The following is a 22,723-nucleotide window of genomic DNA, read 5'->3' on the forward strand; positions in this document are numbered from 1 at the left end:
CCTGCCATGCAGTACCAAACTACCTGGACCTCTGAGTCACTCCACCTCATCCCACTTCCTCACGCTGGGGATCTCCCCATTGCCTCAGTTTTTGGTTTCTCACCTCCTCCGCTCTTCATAACACATCAGAGAGACTGGCACAGTGGGGGACTGGACCCACATTATTCTCATATAGCACAACGCCAAAAGGCAACGCTCACTATTCATATCTCATTTATCCTATCTCAAGTGAAGTTTTATGAAGATGGTGGGGTGTTGTCCTGCTGTTTAAGCGGGGGACACACATCGGTTGTCTGTACCAAAACCGAGCAGAGGACAACGGGATATCAGAGTCGCTACCTGCCCGAACCCAGCCCCGTTCGCAATGGGGACACGCCACCGCCGCTCCGCCACACGAGCCCCTCTGCAGGGCCCCGAGACCCTCACAGGGTGCCGGGAGAGCTGACAGGGATTGGAGGGCGGGGAGGACGGAGACCCAGGATGAAGGGGGGTCTCCGTCCTAGGACCTTTCCGCCACATCGGAGCCTTTCCCCGCGAGCCGAAGGCCGAGGCTTTCCCTCCGCCGCCGCCGGGAGGCCGCGGGGGCGGGCGGGCGCGACCCTCCCCGCGCCGGGCGCTCCCCGGGGAGGAGCCGGCCGGGTCGCACCGGGCCCGCTCGCCAAGTCCGGCTCCCGGCAGCCAAATCCAGCCCCCTGGGCTCGGGGTGGGCGGGGAGGGACGGCAGGCCGGGATCCTCTCCTGCCGGGAGCGGGAGGACGGGCGAAACTTTCCTCCCCGGCGGCGGCGAGGCACCAGCGGCGAGCGCCGCCAGCATGGGCCCCGACACGCTGCCGCTCGGCACCTACGGCGGGGCGGCCGCCGCCGCCGCCCTGCTGCTCTGGGCCGCGTGCGTGCTCTGCAGGAGGAGAAGGTACCGGGGCGGGGGGTGGACGCCGCATTCCCGCACGGCCACGCCGCGGGAGCGGGACCGCCGGGCGGGCGCGGCGCCGCCGAGCCGCGCATTGGGCCGCGCTGTGCCCGCCCCCCCCCGCGCGGGGACGCCCTCTCAGCGCCCGGCGGGCCGGGGGCGGCGGGGCCCGAGGGCCGACGGGGGGGGGGCGGCGATGGCGGGCCCCGGGGCGGCCGGGGCCGGCGGGGGGACCGCGGCGGCAGCTGCGCTCCCGGGGGCCGGGACAGCCGGGGAGGTGCGATGGGGGCGGTGGCTCCTCGCCTGACCGCGGCACGTGGGAGTCTGGTGTCGCCTCCCGTGGGTATGGGGGAGCCCGTGCTCCAACAGGAGGTGTGCAGGAAGCACACATCCAGGCTCCGAGAAGTTTGGCGTGTGTGAAAACATACGTGACCCTGAGGTTTGCTGCGAACCTGATCGCGAGCTGTTCGTGTCGCAGGACATCCCGGCGCGGCCCTGGGACCGTCCCGCGGAGCCCGAGGTGCGCAGGCCGTACCTGCGGCCGCTGCGGGGTTGCAACATCGGCCCTCGCTGCCAGTTTTCTCTGTGATGAGTAGCTCGGGTCATGGACATTCTGGTGACTTCTGTTAGTGTATCTCATGGGGTTGCCTTTAGTTTCTGTCAGCTATACGATCTAAGGAGTCACAGAAGGTACACACGTGTTTTGGGACGCTTTAAGAAGAACTTGCACTCTTTTTGAGGGGAAAGAAGTACTGTCTGGAACTATATTTTCTGTTTCTGAATACCTGTTATTTTATATACTGTCATTTTCACAGGTATTTATCACTTGATGAGGTGAAATGCTTGATCAAGTGTAACCAATACTTGATGCTCTTCAGTGTCTGTTCTGCAGATGATGATCCCAGTGTTTGATTGGGGTCATCCCATAAGACAAACTACTTGACAGAGTAGTCTGTGATGCGGCTTCATGCTTCAGCTTGGTTTATGAAATGGATAGCTGCTGCTTGACTGGTCACTCTTCCTCCTCCTCCTCATCATCCCTGTTGCTTATCTGACCCTCTGTAAACTGGTTCTGGGAGTTAAACCAGCCAAACCCCTAATTTTTTTAATAGCTTTAGTTTGCTGCAAGTCTAGCTCCCTAAAGAACATCAACACAGTAAACAAAAGGGGAGCAGGAAGGACATGGTCAGGCCAAATGGGATTGGATGTCGTTTTAAGGCTAGAAGTTGTTATACTGGGTCAGCCATATTATAAAATTGTGCCTGCCATCAGTCGAAATTCTAGTAAAATTTAAAAAAAAATTGAATTTTTGAAAATGGAAACAGGCAGAGCTCTTGCTTGTAAAGTTTTCAGCCAGATGTGAATGGTAGGGGAAAAGGATCAAAGAACCCATTTCGAGTTATTTTTATAACCCTTGTGGCTGTGGAGTTTTTAAAGTGCACTCTTTAGAATCTACAGCAAAATTGTTTGGACATTTGTGCCACAGCAGAATGATATTGTACAGGAGGCCTCAGCAAGAAGGTGTACTGTCTTGCCAAAAAAAAACAAACTTCTGTTTGATTAATAAACCACTTTAAATCCTGTGCTGTTTCTCAGAGAAGTATACAAAGCACTGGCATACAAGCAACTGGAAATAACAAATGGATAAACCATCAACCTCTTTATAGCACAGCCCTCAGCATAAGGGGCTGGTGTTGAGGTACTGTCCTGCTCCAGTAAAATGTGCAATTAATTCTTTTTTTTTTTTTTTTAGCATGAAGGAAGAAAAGAAATTATGCATTATCTGGAGAGGTGCCTGGGAGCAGCCTGGCTGTCGACAACAGCCGTTTCTGATCAGTAGGAAGAAAAGCTGTACTAAGGGTGCAGCAGATTAAAAAATAGGGATCGGTCTTAGTTCATGCTCCTAAGATTTGGTGCAAGTCTGTGATATCCCTTTACTTATCTGACCCTTATCTGTTTATCCATCCCCATGTGTCCTCCACATGTCTCATTTCTTCTTTCCCTCTCTTCTATTTGAATCTAACAAACCCAGGGAGGGTTTGTTAAGCAGCAGGTGAGGCTACCCCTCCCCTCAGGAATCCACTGTAAACATATGCGAACCTGTTTACATAGGGACTGTTGGGAAATTACAGCATAAATAAATGCCAAAGTCAAGGTTGTATTCCTGGATCACACCCATTTGGACAGAAACGCAAACAATATTTGTTTTGTGGCTACTTCACGTATGCATGTGTTTTTATGTAAATTAATGTATTGCTCTAATGTTAGTATGTTAGTACCAGTGTGCAGACTCTGTATAAGGGGATTGTTGTGTTTAGGGTACCAATATAAACTTGACCAAAATAAAATTTGACATCTTAACCACAGCCATGCATGGGTTCCATCAGGATAGGTACAATAATCAAATATGTGTATATATAAATAAAGAGTTTAAGTACATAAATAAACAACACTAAGTGCTAACTTGCATCGCAAGGTTTGGTATGTTTGTTTTGCTAGATGATGCCGCTGTTGTGCTCCACTGAGGCAAAGCACAACCACCTCTGTGGCTCCAAGAGTTATACCTCTAGGAGCCTGACGAGGGTTTGTGTATCCCAGAGAAGAGAACTCTTAAATCCATCACAGATGTTGCTTAAGCAGATGTTTCAGGATTTCACCTTTCCTGGTGTAAGGTGCTTCTGCTTGATTCCTCTCAGGCTGAGTGCTTGTTACTGGAGAAAAGATTTTGTCAGAAGAGGTGTTGATTGACTTAATCTGCCATTGCCTTTTTCTGATGAAGTCGGTGTAATTTGGCATTACAAGATTTCAGGGTGAGTTCAGTACCGGTTTTCTTCTTAAAGTATTTAGATCTGCTCTTTAGAGACAGGGTAGAAAGGAAGAGGAATTTCCTTTTGTATAAGTGTTTATCATTTGAGTGCTTATGGTGGTAATAACACAAAGGAAACTAATTGGAGTCTTTGCCAGGTTTTGTATCACAGATGGTGCAGAAACAGAAGAAGAACAAAAGTTTCCATAATCACAGAAAAAATTTATTTTGAGTTAAACTTCTATGTCAGATGAGCCTCAGTGTGTTCTGCATGCAGCAGAGGGATCTCCCTCTTACTGGTTAATGAAGAAAAGCCTATCTAGGCTGTTTGCTGAGGAATGTATTTTCTTCATAGAGTGCTTCCTCTTTGCTGCTGTACAAAAGTATTTCTGCTATGGCAAAACCTGATGACTTCCTAGGCTGGAGACTGCACAGATTATTCTCTTTTGTCTTTATAAAATGTCTAAGTCATCCCCAGATTTATGTGGGGTCTTTTTTGGTGTTTTCAAACTGTTTTTCAACTAGTTGTGCATGGTCCCATGGAGCAGGAGGTGAGATAGCAGGTGAAGCTAACTCCTGCTTGTCTTCCAGCAGTGATGTTGCCCAAGTCAGTGAAGGGCCCTGGAGATCCACAGGGCTGTCTCCTACTGGCTTTGATAGTTGTAGAAGTGGATTCTTGCTCAAATTGATGTTTATATTTGGCTGCTTTTTTTTTATTGTGGGTCCATGACTGCAAATGATCACAGATTGTAACCAACAATTTGTGGACAAGGCTGGGGTATTCTCTGACTCCCTCCTTGCAGGGCAGATGCTGCTGATTACTAGGAAGGGGAAGGGGCTCAGGCTGTGACCACAAATTAAAACCACTGTCTTTGGGGAAGGGAATAAAAGGAGAGAAGGGGAACAAAGATTGTTATGTCTGTATTTATCTATTGAAATTGGATCCTTCTTCTGAGGTTTGAATCCAAAAGTTTTTCAGATAAAGAAATTACAGAGGGAACCTGGTAATACTCATCACAGGTTTATAAGTGCTTAGAAAGTTAACACACATCAGATGTGAGTTACATCAGAGAAAGAGTTTGCAAAAAGTATTCCCTCTGTAATTCTATGGCTTTAAAAATGAAAGAGGGCAGATTTAGATTACATATTAGGAAGAAATTCTTTACAATGAGGGTGGTGAGATACTGGAAGAGGTTGCCCAGAGAAGTTGTGAATGCCCCATTCCTGGAAGTGTTCAAGGCCAGGTTGGATGGGGCTTTGAGCAACCTGGTCTAGTGGAAGGTATCCCATCCTGTGACAGAGGATTGGAACTAGATGGTCCTTAAGGTCCCTTTCAACCCAAACCAATTACTATAAATGGTTTTCACAGTCAAAATTGCTTGTGAGGAATGATATGATAGATGGCGCGTCTCTCTGTGGGTCTTGCTGTACAGCAGCATAGGAATTCCCATGCTGTGTTAGATGGGACGTTTACATTCTAGTATGTTGTTTCTGCAGTGCATCACAGTATGCTATTAAAAAAACCCAAACAACTTTAACAGTATAATTGTAGATTAAAGTCAACATAAGAAGAATTACATTTCTCAGAAGGAATTTTGCTGTGACATGAGCTACGGATTTAAAACCTGTTGGAGCAAAGTGCCTTTCATTTTTCCCCTTTATTCTATTCTCTAAAATACCTCCAATCTATACAAGCATGTTCATCTAAGATACTTTTTCCCAAAATTGCTCTCTTGAACCCAGACAGATATTGTGGAAAAGAATATAGATTTCGTCTTTGCCTTCAAGAACATCTTATCCTTCTCTGTGACAAGCTGTGAGCTTGCTAACAGCTCTCTTACCAAGTGAATTGTAGTTCACAAGATGTCATCAGCCTGTCTTTTTTACCACTTCTGCTAATTTAGGCAATATGTTAAGGTAGTTTTCAGTTGGAGGGAACATCAGGAAGGACAGATACAAGGATATCAGAAAAATCTGGCCTCTTACTTCTTACCTTGGCTTTCAACTGAGGCCTTTTCCTCAGTCCTTTTGATTGGAGTTCTAGGGAGTGCATGCGTTTTCATTACCTCCTTTTGTTTACTGTCATTGTCCACTCTGAAAAGGACTGAAGACTGAAGCTGTTTAAGGCAGAAAAGTAACAGTTCTGTTTCTTAAGTAGCCTTAGAAAACCTTTCTCACCATCACACTTGGGTTTTCTGTCAACTGTTCACTGCTGTGCCAAGATGTGGTGGAAGCTTATTTCTTTGCTTGCTTGTTCTAGTCAGAGCTTAAGTGAAGGTAGAATAAAATGAAGTAAACAAAACCATAATCTTCTCAAGGTGTACAAGACTCCCTTCATTGGCTTTTGGTTTTTCTTATGGCACTAATAGACCTGGAGAGCTGTTATGTCATGGGTCTTGCACAGTAGCGTGTCTCAAGACAGGCTTCTATTTTTCTTATTATTTTTTCAGTGTTGCTTCTCATCCTTCTGATGTGTAGTGTGTGTATCATGTACATTTTGGGTTCTGCTTCCTACCAAAACTTTGAAGATGACACTGAAGATGAGACCTCTTTTAGCAGATAATGAACTTCCCCAATAATCTATGATTTACAGTATTCTTTGCTTAAGGTACACTGCCACCTAGCAACAGTTTCCCTTCCCTCCTAGTTTTCTTGACCTACTTTGTTGGGGGTTGTTCAGCTTTATAGTTTGTGCCTGGTCTGGTCTTGATTAGTATCCAGAACCCATCAGTAGATGCCATCGTGGTAAATGTATGTGTGTGGGGGGTGGAGATATTTTTAGTGGCAATAAGAACGGCTAGCTTCAGGTTTCTCAGTATAATACAATAGTTTTTACTTTCTGGTGTTTTTTCCTTAGTGTTTTTTTTGGAAAAGGCCTATAATATTTTTTTTCTCTTGGAATGCATGATTTTGCTTACTTTTGTTCTGTATTCTTTGGACCAAATGAAATTAAAGAGTGAGAGCTAAAGGAATTTGCTTTCAGCTCTTTTTATTATTCCATTGCAACATGAAGCATGGAGTGTCCATCTAGAGCACTGTATATGAATGTACAGAGCTTACAGAAAGTTCTGAACGATTAACCCTTCTGCTCCTTCTCCAAGCTGAAAGTCTTAGAGGTATGAATGAGGACAACCCAAGTGAATACAGAGTGCTTCAAAAATTATATTCATGCTTACCACTATATTTAGAGAAGGAAAGCACACTGGTTGACAGATCTTAGCAGAAACATTACATATAAAGGCTGGTGTGAAGGAAGACACAAAGGGGCAAATCCTAAGCCTGGTATCCTCTTACACAAGATATTAACTACTTCTCCTTTAAGCATGATGGCGAAATTTTCCATGTGATGTGTTTTAATCATCGGTGATATAACTAGAGAGCCACATCATCGGATGAGTGATTGGGGTCCTGACCCACAAATCTATTTGGGCCTTAGGTCCCCCAGCAAGGAGTGACTTCAGTGGGATGCAGGGACTTGGATGAGTCCCAGGCTTGCAGGCTTTCTTGTGTGCTTCCCCTCAGTTCCCCTGCTGTAAACTGGAGGTTAGTGTGGTCTCTTGATTTACGGCTAATGCAGACGAATGCTTCGCTGGGCACTCATAGAGTTGTCAGAGAAGCTGAAAAAAATTCTTCCATGGTATAGCCACTCAGCGTGTGCTGAGGATCTGTTGCTTGTCCATTCCTTTTCTCCTATATGCTGAAATATGAGCAGTAGGTGCTGTATTTGTGCAATATTCAGTTAAGCTTGTTGAATCCTGTCAGGCACTTTAGTGTTTTGCTCAGTTATATGAATTATGGTCCCAAAAAAATTTGTTTGGGTTTTTTGTTTGGTTTGGTTTTTTGTTTGGTTGTTTTTTTGTTTTGGGGGGGGGGGTTTGTGTGGGGTTTTTTTGTTTGTTTGTTTTGGTGGGTTTTTTTTAGTCTATTGTTTTGATTAAAAATTTGGTCAGGGCTTGTTTTAGTACAGTAAAATAACTGTTCTCAGTACTCCATCTAGTCACGTATTTAACTTAGTGCATCATAATGCCAGGGAGTGGGGGAAATACAGAAGCTAAAAGAAACAGCATAAGTGCAATGTTAATACACTATATGAAGTTAAGGAAAATCTCACTGTTAAGTTGGCAGTCTTTTTCTCTTTTATCCAAGTTTTATAGATCTCCTTGGTAGTGGAGCCAGGCTTGGAACACATTTTCCTGACTTCTAGTTTTGTGCTTTAATGTGCTGCCTCTCCTTTCCAAGACACTTACCATATATGTATGACACTATAGCTGTCTGGTAAACTAACTTTTTCAATCATGAGGCAGATTTTGAATTCTGATTTAAAACTTCAGTAGTGTTCTTTTTCTTTTCCCACCGTTTACTGATCCTTCTACAAGAAGCATGTAGGTTTTTAGGCTAATATCCATTTGCATGCCGTCTGGGAGAATTTTGGCTGACTGAGAGTCCCATAAAACAAAAGTTTCCTCTTTACAAACCACATGGAGCTTGGCTGTAGATATTCAGTCCCTTTCTCCACAAACTGTTTTTAATAGTGCCAGATTCTTCTGTTTCTTCTCCTTGTTTGGCACATGTCAGGAAAAAAAAATCTTGGCTCTTGTATAGAACATATCTTGTTTCCTCTTAACTGCTCGTACTTTCTATTCGTAATTCAAATCAGCAGAAAAATGCTATGATTGTGCTTCTCGTGATTTAATCTTGTAGTTCCTAAGCAATATTCCAATGTTCTTAAAAAAATAGTGCTCTCTCATACTGTAGGCCTAGTGGCAGGAGGTTCTAGCTGAATGCAGCGGATGTGTTTCTGTTGATTTTGGAGAGTGCATGGAGTCCTGACCGGATAGCCTGCTCAAGTCCTGTGGAGGCACGTGAAGAAAGAACAGATGAGCAAAGTGAAGCTAAAATGGGATGTTAAAGGAGTATCCTCTCCACCACCCAGCTGTGCCTTTCTGACACTGCAGTGAAAACCGGGACTGCAACATGGCACCTTGTAGGCTCATTTCCATAGTGGGAGGTTGAAGAAGTGTCTCCTTCCTGGCCCATGGCATCCCAGCGACCTAGCAGAGAGCCTATGCGTGTTTGTCACAAGCTGCTAATTTTCCTTGCTGACAGCCTTCCTCGGTACCCATTGAGCTCTTATTTGTAAGAGTCAATCTGCTTCTGATGTCTAAGGCAGAGTGCAGCAGCCCTGCTAAGTGTGGTCGTCTGTCTGCTTTATTGTGACTCCCCAGAAAAATCAGCAAACTGCTTAGTCACCTGCACTTTCTTTATCCCATTGCCTTGGATACTTCCCAGATTTCTCCCGAGTGGTCATTACAAACTCTTACGTCACTTGCTTTGCCTAAAAAGATTGAACAAAATCAGAAATTTTTAAAAGATATATTGAAAAAATTATCATAGAAAATTGATGCGTTTTCATTACTTTATAAAGTGATATAGTATTTAGAAAAAAATTATGATCCCATTTCAGCACTGTGTGAGAATGGAAGTTTTGCAATTATTAGCTCTAGCAGCTCTGTTTTTGTTGAAAAAAAAACAAACCCGAAAGGAACCCATATATTCCTTAACAGCAGGAACTACTGCTGTTCAAGCACAGTAGACAGAACTTATGAAGAACTGGTGATTAAAATTAAGTTTCTGAGAAGTCTGTATTTCAATGTTTTTGTACTCTTGCTTTCCCTTTGTATGTATGCCAGCAGAAGGGTGGATCTGCCCCTTTGTCACAGTGTAATTCTGTGGTCTCTGAAGGCTTTAGAGATGGTCTCTAACTTTTTAATAGGGCCCCAAGGAAAACCAACCTATTTTTAGAAACTCTCATTTAACCTGGTTAACCAAAGAAGGATGCTTACTGAAGGAAAGGCAATTGCTACTATCTTCTCAGAGAGAATTTCAGTGACTTCCATTGCTTGTCCATTCATGTGATGCCACAGTAGTGTTCGGTCATTGCTTCCCTAGCTGGAAAGTACTGCTCCATGTTTTTCTCTTCAGTGCTGGCATGGTTTTTTAGGTTACAATAGCTCCTCTTCAGAGTTTCTGGGGTATGGTAGATCATAGCCACGCTAATTCTCTCCAGCTGGTTTTTCAGCATGAGAAGCTTTGGTAGTTGCATTTGGTAAGCTTCTCTGAAATATCTCAAACAGTGGATTGATGACAAGGCATAATTTTTTCCTTCAGTTGTTCAGGAATTGATCCACGATATTTACTCAACTGACTTATACTTCACTAAGACAGACAAAACCTCCCTGGAAGATTTACTTTTGTTTTTGTTCGTACCAGTATTTGTGAAACGTTTCCAGTGCATTATGCGTTTCTTCCGTATTCCTTTCAAAAACTTCTGTTATTCTGTTGGATGGTATATTTTTTCACATTTTTAAAAGATTTCAAGATAACTAGGTTAGTTTTCAGCATGGTAACTATTTTGCTTAAATAGCAAATTTCCAAGACCTACAGCTGGGGGTGAGGCGTATTGCCAGAGTCCGTGCTGCAATGTTCCTCTGCGATTCCCATTTAAAATAGCAGCTGTATGAGAAGTGAAAATGTCTCTCAGTTCAGGAGTCATCCAAGAACCAATTGTAAAACACGGTGAACTGACTGAATTGATATTTGGGGGGCAAAATGAAACTACTGGGAGGACAGGGTTGTATGTGGTGCTCTTTTTAAGCTTAAATACATGCCTGAAAGATTCTGATTCAACAGCAGTAGGACTTAGGTGTGTGTATCTGATTACGAAATTGTGCTTATAGTGCACTACACAAAAGATGTTTAGGCCTTTCAGTAACAGTTGCCATCAGAGCATACCTGACTGATGCAGATTCATTTCCAGGCCCTGGAACAAGTGCAACAAGCTGAGTTCAGAGCGTGGGCTCCTTCAGAGGACCAGAGGAGGGAAACTTGAAGTTTGTGTACTAGCAGCTTGCACGTAATATCCTTTAAAGCCAGGTTAAATTATCTGTCGCCGTTAAGGAGCGACACAGAATTGTTCACAGCAGGACTGGAGAGGTTTCTCCTGTATGTCAGTGTTCAGTGGCTTGGGAAACAGCTGCTTGCGCAGTGTCTGGTTTTGTGGATGAACAGACAGCTCAATTTCTGGCATTGCTGCTTTAAGATACAAAAATGATAATTAAATTTCAAAGAAATCTTGCATATGTGAATGAGTCAGAATTATTTTTTCTTCTATAAGCTGTTTAGTTTCTTGCATCTTATGTAGTGAAAACACTGGTAGATCCTACTTGGTATTATCACATTATGAGTGAAAGGATTTTTTCCATAACCTTTGGACTTCCTCAGATAGAACCACATCAGCTATAATAAATTTAGAGCCTTAAAAACTTGTTGTTATGAAGACTTTAAAATAAAACTGTGCAGGCTGTGGCTGTTCAGTGGTAAGAAGCTAAAATAAGACAATGCTGAGATATGTTGGGCTCAAAAGAAAGTTCATATTTCCTGGCTTCATGATCTCCTCTGCAGAAGGAAACCTTTGTGTTTCTCTCTTGGGAACAGAAGTCCAATAAAACGCCGTTGTTGTGACCTATCCAGTCTTACCTCTCACATAATTTAGGCCATTGCAATGTCTCCTGCATTAGTTACATTAAAAGGTGCTTGAACACAATTGTGCTTAAAATTGTGCATGGCAAGTGTCCTGCCTTTGGTTTATTTTATCCTTTGAGGGATGAATAGTCTAGTGCTAATCCAGTAGGTTGTTCTTACCATTCTGTTTTCACTTTCAGAAAGGGGGGTGGATTCAGTCTCATTAGTGGATGCCTATGTCCTTTTGAACATTGAAAAGATTTAATTAAAAGTGATGAAAGATATCCCACGATGTCATCCAGAACAAAAAAACAAGGTAATCTCCCATTCAAAGTATTGAATACTGCTGTTCCAAATAAATACTTGCTTAAAGGCATAGGCAGGCTCATCTGACATGTCTTTGCTTGTGCCTTGATGGCAATTCAGTATAGACTGAGGCAACTTGCTTTTTATGCTTTCTTCCCACCCCAAGAATGTTTAAGTGGACCAATGTGTGTGCACTGCCTGCTGCTGCTCTGTAGTGTCTGCACTGCATGCTTGCTTGATTGTTTTGGAAAATAGATCAACCAAGATTTTTTAACCAAGACTATGAAAATCCAAGATAATTCAGATGGGACCAGATGAACCAATGCTTTTATTTTTGTTGCTTAGACATAAAAAAACCCCAAAATCTTGTTTTGTTTTGCACACTATTTCATCATATCTTGTTATTAATAATACCTCTGAGACCATTGTTTAGGAGTCAGGCATATGTGTGATCTCATGCCTCCAAATTGTGTTGCAGCAGTTTCAGAGTCTCAAATGCACTGTATACAGTAGAAATATGAGGGATAAAGCTACTTAAACTGCAGTGATGCAATTTTATTTCATCAAAATGAAAGCCCAGGAAGATTTTTCTTGTAATTGTGTTCAGCACAAGTGTAATGAGCTGATTTGGAATGTCAGATAGTTTCTGTCATCAGATCATGTGAAGAAACCCTCCAGCGTGCATATAGTTGTAACTTCGTAGGTAATTGGTGGTGTTAGAAATGTCCAACAGAGATATGGTTTTGATCCCTTGGTTGTTGCATTGAAGAGTGCACACCAGGCTCAGTTCTCAGGGAATGACTGCAGTGTTGGAGATGACTGGAAGATGGAAATCACCTTATGTGCTATGATGATGGTGGCTTCCAAGGTGCAGGTTGCCCTAGAATTCCCACATGCACAGGACATTGTCAGCCCCCCATAGCTTTTTTTCAATGGGCAGGACCCAAGGCTCTGGGTAACAAAATCCCTGCTGTTGCCACCCGTGGCCATTTGTACTTCTGGTATCCTATTTAGTCCCAGGTGCATGGATCAGTTACAGCTAGAGCTTCCACCCTGCTGTATCAGATGTATCTCTTTACTTTTTGTGGCAAATATCAAATCATCTCCTTAAAGACAGCAAGATACTGGAAGTCTGTCCTTCTCATGGCATCAGTTAATTTCTCAAGATTGTGAAAGGGACAGATTAGCTAATTGCCTGCCAAAGTGTGAATTTTACTGTCAAGACAGTATGGAATAACATAGAATCATAGAATCATAGAATGATTTGGGTTGGAAGTGGCCTTAAAGATCATCCAGTTCCAACCCTCCTGCCATGGGCAGGGACATCTTTCACTGGACTACATTGCTCAAGGCCTCATCCAACCTGGCCTTGAACACTTCCAGGGATGGGGCGTCCACAATTTCCTTGGGCAGTCTGTTCCAGTGGACACCTCTTCATTTTCCAAGTTTGGGCTGGTCAAAGCAGCCTCAATAAATATAACTTTACCTGCTAAATTTCTTAAAACTGCTCTGTATATGGAAAGCAACCAGCACAGTTGGATTCTGTCATACAGGTAAGGTCCTTAGGCCCTATTGCAATCTGTTGATAATCATTACAACCTGACTGTAGAGTTTGGCTGATGCTTAGCATTAGATTTATGTCACTAAAGGATAAAGTCTGTATTTATCACTTTTCACTTTTTCAGCAGGCTTTATGTTTTGTATCATCCATTTTTTCTGCTAGATATTAGAGTGCTTTTTTTGCTTTTTCACTGTTCACAAAATTCACTGCGCTGTATAGTAACTGTCCTCATGAATTCCCATTGCTCTGCTCAGCGGGTAAGCTGGGCTAATGAGACCCTTCTTTTTTCATTTGAGTGGGTTTTGCTAATTGCTTTTATCACACTGGAACCTGTAAAGGGATTTTCTGTAGACGAAATGACAACAAAAAAATGAAGCACTTTTGTTGGTAAGTCACCTGGCAATTCCTCATGGATCCTCAACATATCTGTCAGCAAACGTGAGTGACTCCTTAATGTCCAGTGCCTCTAATTGTCCTTTATTTCTCCCCTGCTCTTCTTGTATGGGATTTCTCATTTGATGGAGTGAAACCTAAAAGAAGGTTTTGATGGAGTGCATCTCCAGTCAGCAGTAGGGAGAACAAAAGAATGAAGTTAAGGTGGTCAACAACCATCAGGAAGAGAAATTTCACTTGGTCTCCTGCCTTGTCTTGTGGTTGTGGCTGGTCTCTTGCTGTCTCAGTTCATACTTGTATCATTGCTTCCATAACAGCTCTGCTCATGTGAGGCCCCTGTCACTTCTGCAGTCCTGAGGGATGAGGACTTCAACACTTACCCTTCACAAAGGCTTATGCTCCCCCAAATATCTGTTTGTATCCATCTTCTGCCCCCAGCGTTGCTCACTATACTGATTATCAACCTAAGCACTCACCTTTCCCAGCATCATATAATTATTTTCAGCATTATTTTCAAACCATGACAGGGTGGTATAAGGTTTTGTGACCTTCCTAAGAAAATATGATTGAATGAATTTCAAGCCTCAGAAATGAGATGGCAGCTGTTAGTTAGTTAGGAGGAGACAGCCTGCGTGAGTCCTGGGTAGACCTGTGCTCTGGCTTTTGAAGAAAATTTACATTGAATCTTAATGGAGTTTCCTGAACCATTAAATTTGTAATTATTGATGTTTACAAACTTCACTGAGTTTGTGTTAAATCAAGATATGTTTGGATTATTTTTTTTTTTGGTCTAACTTGAAGCTTTGCCCTTGAGCTACAATGTAGTCCTTTCTTATCTTTTACTTGGTGGAGAGTAACTTGAGAGCTTCTTACCTTTCCTGCCACACCTGCCTTCTGCAAGACTCCTTCCTTCACCCAGAGAAGGGATTGGAGCCATTACTGTTCTCTTCATTTATATAATTCTGTCATTGCCTTGACATCAGCGTAATCTTCTTGACTGGCTGATCAAACTGATTTTCAACAGTTTTAGACAGGGTAAAAAATTAGTGCATTTAAGTCTTCCTTGATTTTTTCAAGCAGTTTCTCTGTCATTCAGTCTAGCATTTTCTTTCTTTATCTCAAGTCCTTTTTGGTTTTTTTTTCCTGTGCTTATCTTTTTCCTTATAAAATATCTACTACAGCTGGTATTTTCTAACCTTTAGACCTGTAATTCTCCTAATCTTATGTCAAAGCAGTTAACAAGTGATAACAGACCCTTATCAGGCTTTATATTATTTCAGTGTTCAGCATGACTTTTTGGCTTTACTGTAGACATTTGAGATTTTCCACAGATTTCAGCAAGCCCAGAATTTTTTTATTTTATATATTTGCTCACAGGATACAGCTTTAATGGTAGCTGGAGCTACAGGCAAATGAAATAATCTCTTCTGTAAGTGATATGTGTAGATTTAGCATTTTTGTGGTTCATAGGACATCAGTAACAACTGAAATACTGTTGCAGTAAGAAAATCTGTTCAAAATCACAGCAAATCCAGCTGCTGTGGGCTTTTGAAAAGGGAACAATGCTTTGGTTTGTGGTCCTATTTCTACCATGAAACAGCTTTGGATTGTGTAACAGGGCGATTTGCGTTTTTATTTTGCAGGATGAAAATACACAATAGTTAAGGGTGCTTTTGGGAGAACTGCAGACACTGAATTTCTCAGGGACATTTTAAACACCATCAAAGTTTTGCCAACCTGGCTGCATTAGATGGGCTTGTGATTTGTCTCTCTCCACCACAGCTGTGCCTGCAGAAGCCCCCCAGCAGTGGCAGCAGTACTTGGGGGTAGAGGGGATTGCCATCGTAGCTCTTTCTGGTTGAGGAACCAGATTAGTGTATCTTCAAGACCTGTTTGCTTACAGGAAATTTACTGACATTAGGGCAGACCAGGCCATACAGGAAGGAGTGGAAATCTTGATGCTGAAGTCATGCAGCCTGACCATGCATGACTTCTTTGCAGGACCTCATCTTCACCATCTCACTGTCCTTGCATGGTGACTTACCTCACCGTGTAGAGGATAATACTCGCAAGTTTAGTTGAGATTCATAGAAGTTCCCTTGTGTTCTGATTCACCGAATTGCTGAAGTGATGGCTCTTTTTAAGCCTTTGAATCACTTCTGATTTTAGGGAGACTTAAGCTTTTAAGTGGACAGATCAGCACATTTGACATGCTGAGTCAAATGTGAATTTCTGGTTTGATGGTATGATACAGAATATGCACTAGTGTTTCCTCTCCTTAGTGCTACTAATTCCTGAGGGAAAATGTGGTTCTAATTTTATACTTTGAACAGAATTTCAAAGTTCATAGAGAACAAGACCACTTCTTGTTGGTAACTGAGGTTACTTAAAAATAACACTTTCACTTCCATCTACACAGCCATGCTGGATGACAGTTTACAGGGCTGGGGCTGGTTTTAGTTTTCCTTTTATATGCAATACTACATATGTTTGAACTTATGGATTGCATGGAAGTATAATGGCCACATGACCCTGATCACTAGGCAACCTTTTTTCTCATTGCTAAAACTGTGAAGCAGTGACTTGTCTCTCAAACTCCTTTCTAGGACTGTAATGCAAGCAGCTGCCTGTGGCTAGACCGAGTTGGCAAACTCCTGCCTTCTGCTAAGCCCACCCCTTATTTTTCTTCCTGTAAGGTGGCACACTTGTGCAACCACATTCGCTAATGAGTCTGATCTGGTGTTGCCCAGTGGGATACTAACCTTTTAAAAGCAGTCTGAAGCTTATTCTCCTTTCATGAAAAGTATGGGGAGGTGTAATTCTGTTGACTTACACAGAACAGAAGTACTCTGTTTCAGTGGTTGAGAAGGCTGAAGCCTTTAGAGCCTTTTTTCAATTATAAGCAATAAGATGCAGAACACAGTCAAAGACTTCTGTCTTCCAGCTGGGGACCCCATCGTATGTGAATTTTCTCTAATCGTGACGAAATTAATAACACAGTTGCTAAGTGTTGCAAAGTCATTTTTGAGCCATGAAGATTTTCTGACATTATAGTACTTCTTGTTTGTTTTGGGCATGTAGAAACTAAGAGAACTTCTTTAACAAAATCCATCCTGAGTTTGTGAGAGCTTCCCACAAGAAGCTCTTCATGTAGCTTCCAGCTGCACAGTTTGTTACCGTTGAATTTTTAAGATTTTCTTCTGGTCACTTTACTGCAAGATAGTTCCTTCTTGTAGGAACAAAAGTGTGTGGGTGGTAAAAATAATGGTTTTTTTCTATTGTGAAATCTGCCTGTGTTTCAGTGCATTTCTTCCCACAGAAACCAGCTGTGGGGGGAGAAGGAAGGTAGGGTGGAGGGAATCCCAGCATAGTCTGAGGGTGAGTGACAGGATCCAGTCAGTGTCTGGGAAGCTGTCTTTATCCTACCCTGCAGACAGAGCCACACTGAGCTTAATTATTTCTTTTTTCAAAAGAAAGGACATTTGCCGCATCAGTAATCGTATTTACGACATTGCAATCATGAAGAGTGTAAGTCCTCTGCTCTGTTTTTCCTTAGTATCGGGAGGATCACTTCTCATAATGCTGATGCTCAGCCCTGAGTTGGCAGCTTCTGCTTCATCTTTAAAATCATTCCTTTCTTAGGCAGTTCTTCCTAAATTAATGAGGACTGTACGTAAATGGGAAGATAACTCCAGGTGAATGATGAGAAAGGAGTAGGGTAGGTAGTTTAGTTGGGATATAATTTGGGGGCAAAACTTCTGAAAACAAAGAGAGCTCATAAGAAGAGAATGGTAGACTGAAAATCCCAACTATCCTTTGATTACTACCAGACTCAAACATTCCTATAGTCTTAGAATGCTAATTAACCACAACTGATACATTATGGATACTTGTAAATAAGTGATTTTCCTTTAACTCTGATTTAACTCCTGAAGATACTATTTTGGGTGCTTATTTTGATCTAAGCTTTATATTCATTTACCTGGACTGTCTTGTGTCAAAAATATTGATAAATATTTCATGATATATATCGTTTAAATAGTATCGATACATGTCTTGTCAGCCTACACCTTTATGACAATAACTTTTAAAAGAAAAAGATCTCATTTTCCCTTAAAACTGATTTCCATTGGTTGTCATTTTCTTCAGTGTCAATTACCATTTGTTACCAGTTCAGACACTTGAAGATCTTCATGTGAAACTGGAAGCACAGTCCAACTCCTTTAAAGTGAGTTTGTTTCTTATTAACGTGTTGAAATGAATGTGTTTTCAGAGTTCACATATGATCTGAGCTTGCATTTTTCCTTTTTTTTTTTTTTCTTCTTAAACCACAAAGCATATTAGGGGAACCAGACTGTTACCAGTCTTTGGCTTTTTTTAGATTTGTGCTTTGACTCCGCAGCATGACTATGGTGCTGCAGCTTTGGCAGTGCTGGAATCCTGCTGTATGTGTGCTGTATTGATGATCTCTAAATCATGTCATCTGTGGTTGAGTGTGCTGATTTTTGGTACCAGAAGGTCATCTTCAGTTTGTTACTGCAGGGATGGTGCCACATTGGGACTCAAATCACTTCAACAAGACCACTGAAATTATGATGCTGAGTGTTCACCACTAAATTTCATGGCAAAATTCAGTTTATTATTGCACAGTCATATGGCATTGTCGGAAACTTTAACCTCCTTTTACAGGCTGATTAGTCAAGAGTTCAGTGGGCAGTTAGTCCACACTTGGGATTCCGCACTTTGTGCCATCTGCTATGTTTCTCAGCTTTGTGTGTGAGAGCACCGGACATGCACCTCTCCCTAGAAAGCCTAGCTAGTTCCTCACCCTCGTGCCTAGTGCCAGGGGTGCTGTGGGATCCAGCCTGGGTTTTATGTCCTTTGCACCATTCTTGGACTGATGGACTTCACTGAAGTTGCCCATTTACAGCAGGGATTAGGATGATGCCCAGTGTATCTGGCTCCTGCAGAGCAGAGTTCCTCCCTTGTTCAGCAGGGAGCATCCTGTTATACAAGAAGGTTTTGTTAATTTTTTCCTAAGTACTTAGAAATTTATGTACTCATGTACAATATAGGATCACTTGGATTTTCTCGTGGATGAAAAGTAAAGGCTCTCTCATAAGCAGGAGTAATAGAAGATGATTGATATAGTATTAAGAATACAGTCATTTTATCTTGGCTTATTAGAAGTGATGACTGCAATAATTAATACATTTTTTAAATAAGAAGATTACGGAACAAAGACCTTCAGGCTACTGGTTTGTAATTCCCTTAACTATGCTGTGCCTCACAAAAATTACTGCAAGAAGTTGATAAGTCTTTTTTGCTCCACAAAATCAAAATGAAAATTGCTTTCCATTTTTTCAACCTGGTGCTGCTGCCAGATTTGTTATGTTGGGAACATGATGTGGTGAAAAAGGCATCTGTAACCTCAGGCTCTCAAGAAAAGGCCCATGTTTTATACATTATTCTCTTCTCTTCGATGGATACCTTCTAGGAAATGTCTTTGTTAGTTGTTCTTTTTTTCCAGTACAGAAATACTGCTTCAACATGTTCTGTGCTGAAATGTCAGCGTTGCGCTGTTGTGTAGGTGGTAGTATGTATTATACACAGTTTTCAAAACCTGAATAATCAGTGATGTGCATGACTTTGCCAGGGAAAACAAATGGCTGTGTCATTTTGATTTCGGTATATCAAGAAAATGTAACCTATAAAAGTTAATTAGCATTCTTCCAGAAGGGGGTTGTTTAACTAACATCTTTATTTCCATGTTTTCAGTTTTGTCAGAAGTTGGAGGGGAGTGTTTTATTCTGTTGCTAATATATACCCACAGATTTGCAGAGTATTTCACGGAGTTTTAGCTACCATGCATCTGTCCTTCATTTCAGCGAACGGCTCACTTGAACAGCCGCTTAAATCCACTGAAAAATTTTATTCAGTTTTTCATGTAATTTTTTTTACATAGTATTTATAAATAAAATTCTTTGAACCTGATGGTGTTCATGTTATCTGTCAAAATGAGGTTTTGACAGTGATTTTAACAGGAGAAATCGTGTCATTTGTCATTGAAATCCTGACCATCTGCATCACTGGTCACTGTGGGGAATTGATGTATCTCCACCTCTCATGGATTTGGTTCTCTGGTAGGCTCGGTTCTTCCTGTTCAGCCTGAATATTACTGGCATTTGGCTGTATTGGATGCACAGAAGTTTCTGGTCTGAAACAAAACTGAAGTTTGAGCACCCACAATACTAAATGAAGTAATCTCACTATATTTTCCTGTATAACTGCAATTCATTAGCCTTCCTCCACCACTTTAGAAACTAACTGAGAGAAGGCGTAGCCATTTGCACACCAGCATTACACAACTGTGTGCTAAGGTAAGTTATAAAAATTAGAGAACAGGTTTCTCACACACTAACTGGTTTGATAAACTCTGTCTAGACCAAGGTCTTCCCAAGGTTGAAGAATCAAAGATGGATGAAATTGTCCTGTCATAGTAAAATTATATTAGTAGCTTTACAAATACTCTAGAAGTGGGGGTGAGGTTTTATTCTGGATATTACTTCTGGATGTTAATATTTACATATTGTGTACATATTTTTCTTGTGTTTAAGAAAAAGCAGTCAGTAGAGAATTCTAATTTTTGTTTTAATGAGGCCCTTATAGAAAACATAATCCTTAGAGGCCAGATTTTCAAGGCTGCTGAGGTATATTTGCTGTGTATCAAATCCTTCCTTCCTTAAATGCTGAAGTTAAGATGATCTTGTGGATAACTTGGCTTCTTTCCACTGTTCTGTAAATGCACACTTGAGACTTTAATTTGGGAGTCAACTTTGATATTGTGTTACTAAACTATATATTGAAATGTTTGGTGTCCTTTAATGCAAGCCCTGGGTGGTGGCTAGAACCTGTGCAGAGACTTCAGCATTGTCACTGCCTGTTAAACCACCTCTCCTCCTTTCTTAACTAAACCACAGGGACTCAGAGATCCCTGGTTTTGGGTGAAAAAGTGATCAGGAGCAAATATTGTAAAGATAATAAGATTGATTAGCCACATATGTCTGCGAAGACACGTGGAATGGACAAAAAGATGTTCTCAAAGGCTTGAGAATATAACCAAATGCCAGGAATATCCAGCCACATGGGATTTATTAGCCACAGTGACGGAGAACTGAACAAATGGTGGCAGGGAGAGGGACTGGGGACGAAGTAATTTAAGAATTAATGGTAGATAGAGAGGACTGAATGGTAGGTAAAGTACTGTTGGTTCTGCGTTACTGTTTTTGAGATGATGTTTCTGTGCTGCCTCATCATTCTTAGGCCTGTTCTGAGCATGAGCTGTTTGATTTTATCATCCCTTCGATTATAAATCTGAGAGTCTTGGAGAGCATGTACTCTGACCGTTTGCTCAAAGTGGGCCTTAGCATTTCACTTGGTGGTGCAATGCCAACATGTCTTTGGAGATTACACATCTTCCAGACCTTCCCTGTAGCTTTCCTGGTAGCCAGTTCCTTTTGTTCCTTATCCTTGTGTTTAAAATACTTTATTTATAACCCTATTTGTTTCCTTGTCACTGGTGGTTGCTATGTGTTTCTCTAAGATGAAAACCTACTAAAGCACAATTTTTTCATTTATCTGAGTTTTTGCAAGCATCTTCATTTACCTGTTTGGTGTTAGATTCCCTTCCCTCTTTTAGAGATAGTGTCTTTGTAATAGCATTTGTGGATTAAAGCCCTATTTATGTAGAATGGAATTCAAGCCCCACCTCCGCTGATAGTGAATACCCTTCCCCATATTTCCAAGCCAGTATGCTTTCTTACAAAGTTCAGTTTTCCTTGTTTTCATAATTGCCACTGTTTCAATATGCTGGTTCTGTCATCTCTAATTTTTAGTCCTACCAACCACTACTATGTTTTGAATTTTTCTGTGTCAGGGCTCCAAGTGCCCTTACTCGGTTGTAACAGACTAATTGACTTGGGTTGAGAGATGTTGTTACAGAGGATTATTAAATCTAAAAGGTAATAACCATTAGAAGTAAAGTATGGATAGTATAAACTTTAAGGTAAGACTATGTATTTTTCATTACGCCCATAGTATCTCCCTTTTCTTTGCTTAATTCTAATTAATAAATGTTGTTTTCAGTTCTTTACTGACGCAAATTGTAGTTTTTTGGCCTTTGGTATTTTGACTAATAAGTCTTCTTGAAGAATTTTAGTTCATTCACATTTTCTCTTTCTCATTTTGCCCTCCGGAGTTACAGCTTTCCTGTAACATTTGGAAACTATGTTCTTTAAAGCTGTTGACTTTGGAACTGTCCGTGTTGGACATAATCCAGGGCATGGTTACTGGTTACTGCAATACCAGCTTCCAGCCCAGTGATTTATTTCATCTGTGTATGTCTGCATAGTTACTCTGTCTTGAACAGTGTAGCTTTAGTAATGATAAGAGATGAAAACTCTAATTGTGTTTTTTTACTGTCTGCCTGGCACCTAAAGAGCAGAATAATTTTATTTCATATACTGGATAGGTGCATGAGGATGAGCATCCCTCATAGTGTGAGAAGAGCTTTACTAATGATGCAGTTTCTTATCACCCCTCATCCCCAAACCACTTAAGTGCAGAGCTGTAACTATGAAACTACAATGAAACTGGGCAGTAACATGGCTTTGTTGGACCATGGGATCTGCAAACTATACACAGCCACAAGCCTCCACCCCTCTGTGCTTCTGATGCAGGAAAGATTCTGATTTTATTTAAAATCTTAAATGACGTGGTGGTTTGGTGAGGAAGAGAATGAAAGACTGTTTCCAAAATTCTTCCTACTTAGAATGGTGAGACTGGGTGGAAGGACGGGGAGCATGCCAGTGCCAGGACAGGAAGGCAGGAGGAGAGTGCAGTGCAGCTTGTGTGATGGACCAATTCTTTGTGAGCATGGATGGGTTGGTAAAGATTTGAACAGTAGCAAAGTTGAGAAGTACTGTCTCATATGCACAAGTATCTGTGAGAGTGGGGTAGACTTTTATGCATGGGCTTGGGAGAAGGTGGAAGATCTGGAGATTGGAGGAAGATAAACAGTCATTGGGTCAGACTTCCTACAGGTTTGAGTTTTCTGAGAGTACTTTGGAAAAGCCCTAAAACAGACAAATATTTGGTGATGAAGACACAGGGAACGGACAGGAAGGTGTTCTCAAAGACTTGAGAAGATTTGTGTTCAGTTTAGTATCCT

General features: G+C 41.7%; 1 protein-coding gene across 1 annotated transcript in view; it reads left to right on the forward strand.

Annotated features, from left to right (window-relative positions):
* The first annotated feature begins 712 nt into the window (after positions 1–712).
* LOC135412928 (cytochrome P450 7B1) overlaps positions 713–22,723 on the forward strand; it is a 129,485-nt gene continuing 107,474 nt past the window's right edge. Inside the window, exon 1 of the mRNA XM_064651943.1 lies at positions 713–910. Coding sequence (XP_064508013.1) covers positions 813–910 — 98 coding nt within the window. The 5' untranslated portion in view covers positions 713–812. The remainder of the gene's footprint in view (positions 911–22,723) is intronic.

The sequence above is a fragment of the Pseudopipra pipra genome, chromosome 1 (genome assembly GCF_036250125.1).
Source record: "Pseudopipra pipra isolate bDixPip1 chromosome 1, bDixPip1.hap1, whole genome shotgun sequence".
Classification (NCBI taxonomy): domain Eukaryota; kingdom Metazoa; phylum Chordata; class Aves; order Passeriformes; family Pipridae; genus Pseudopipra; species Pseudopipra pipra.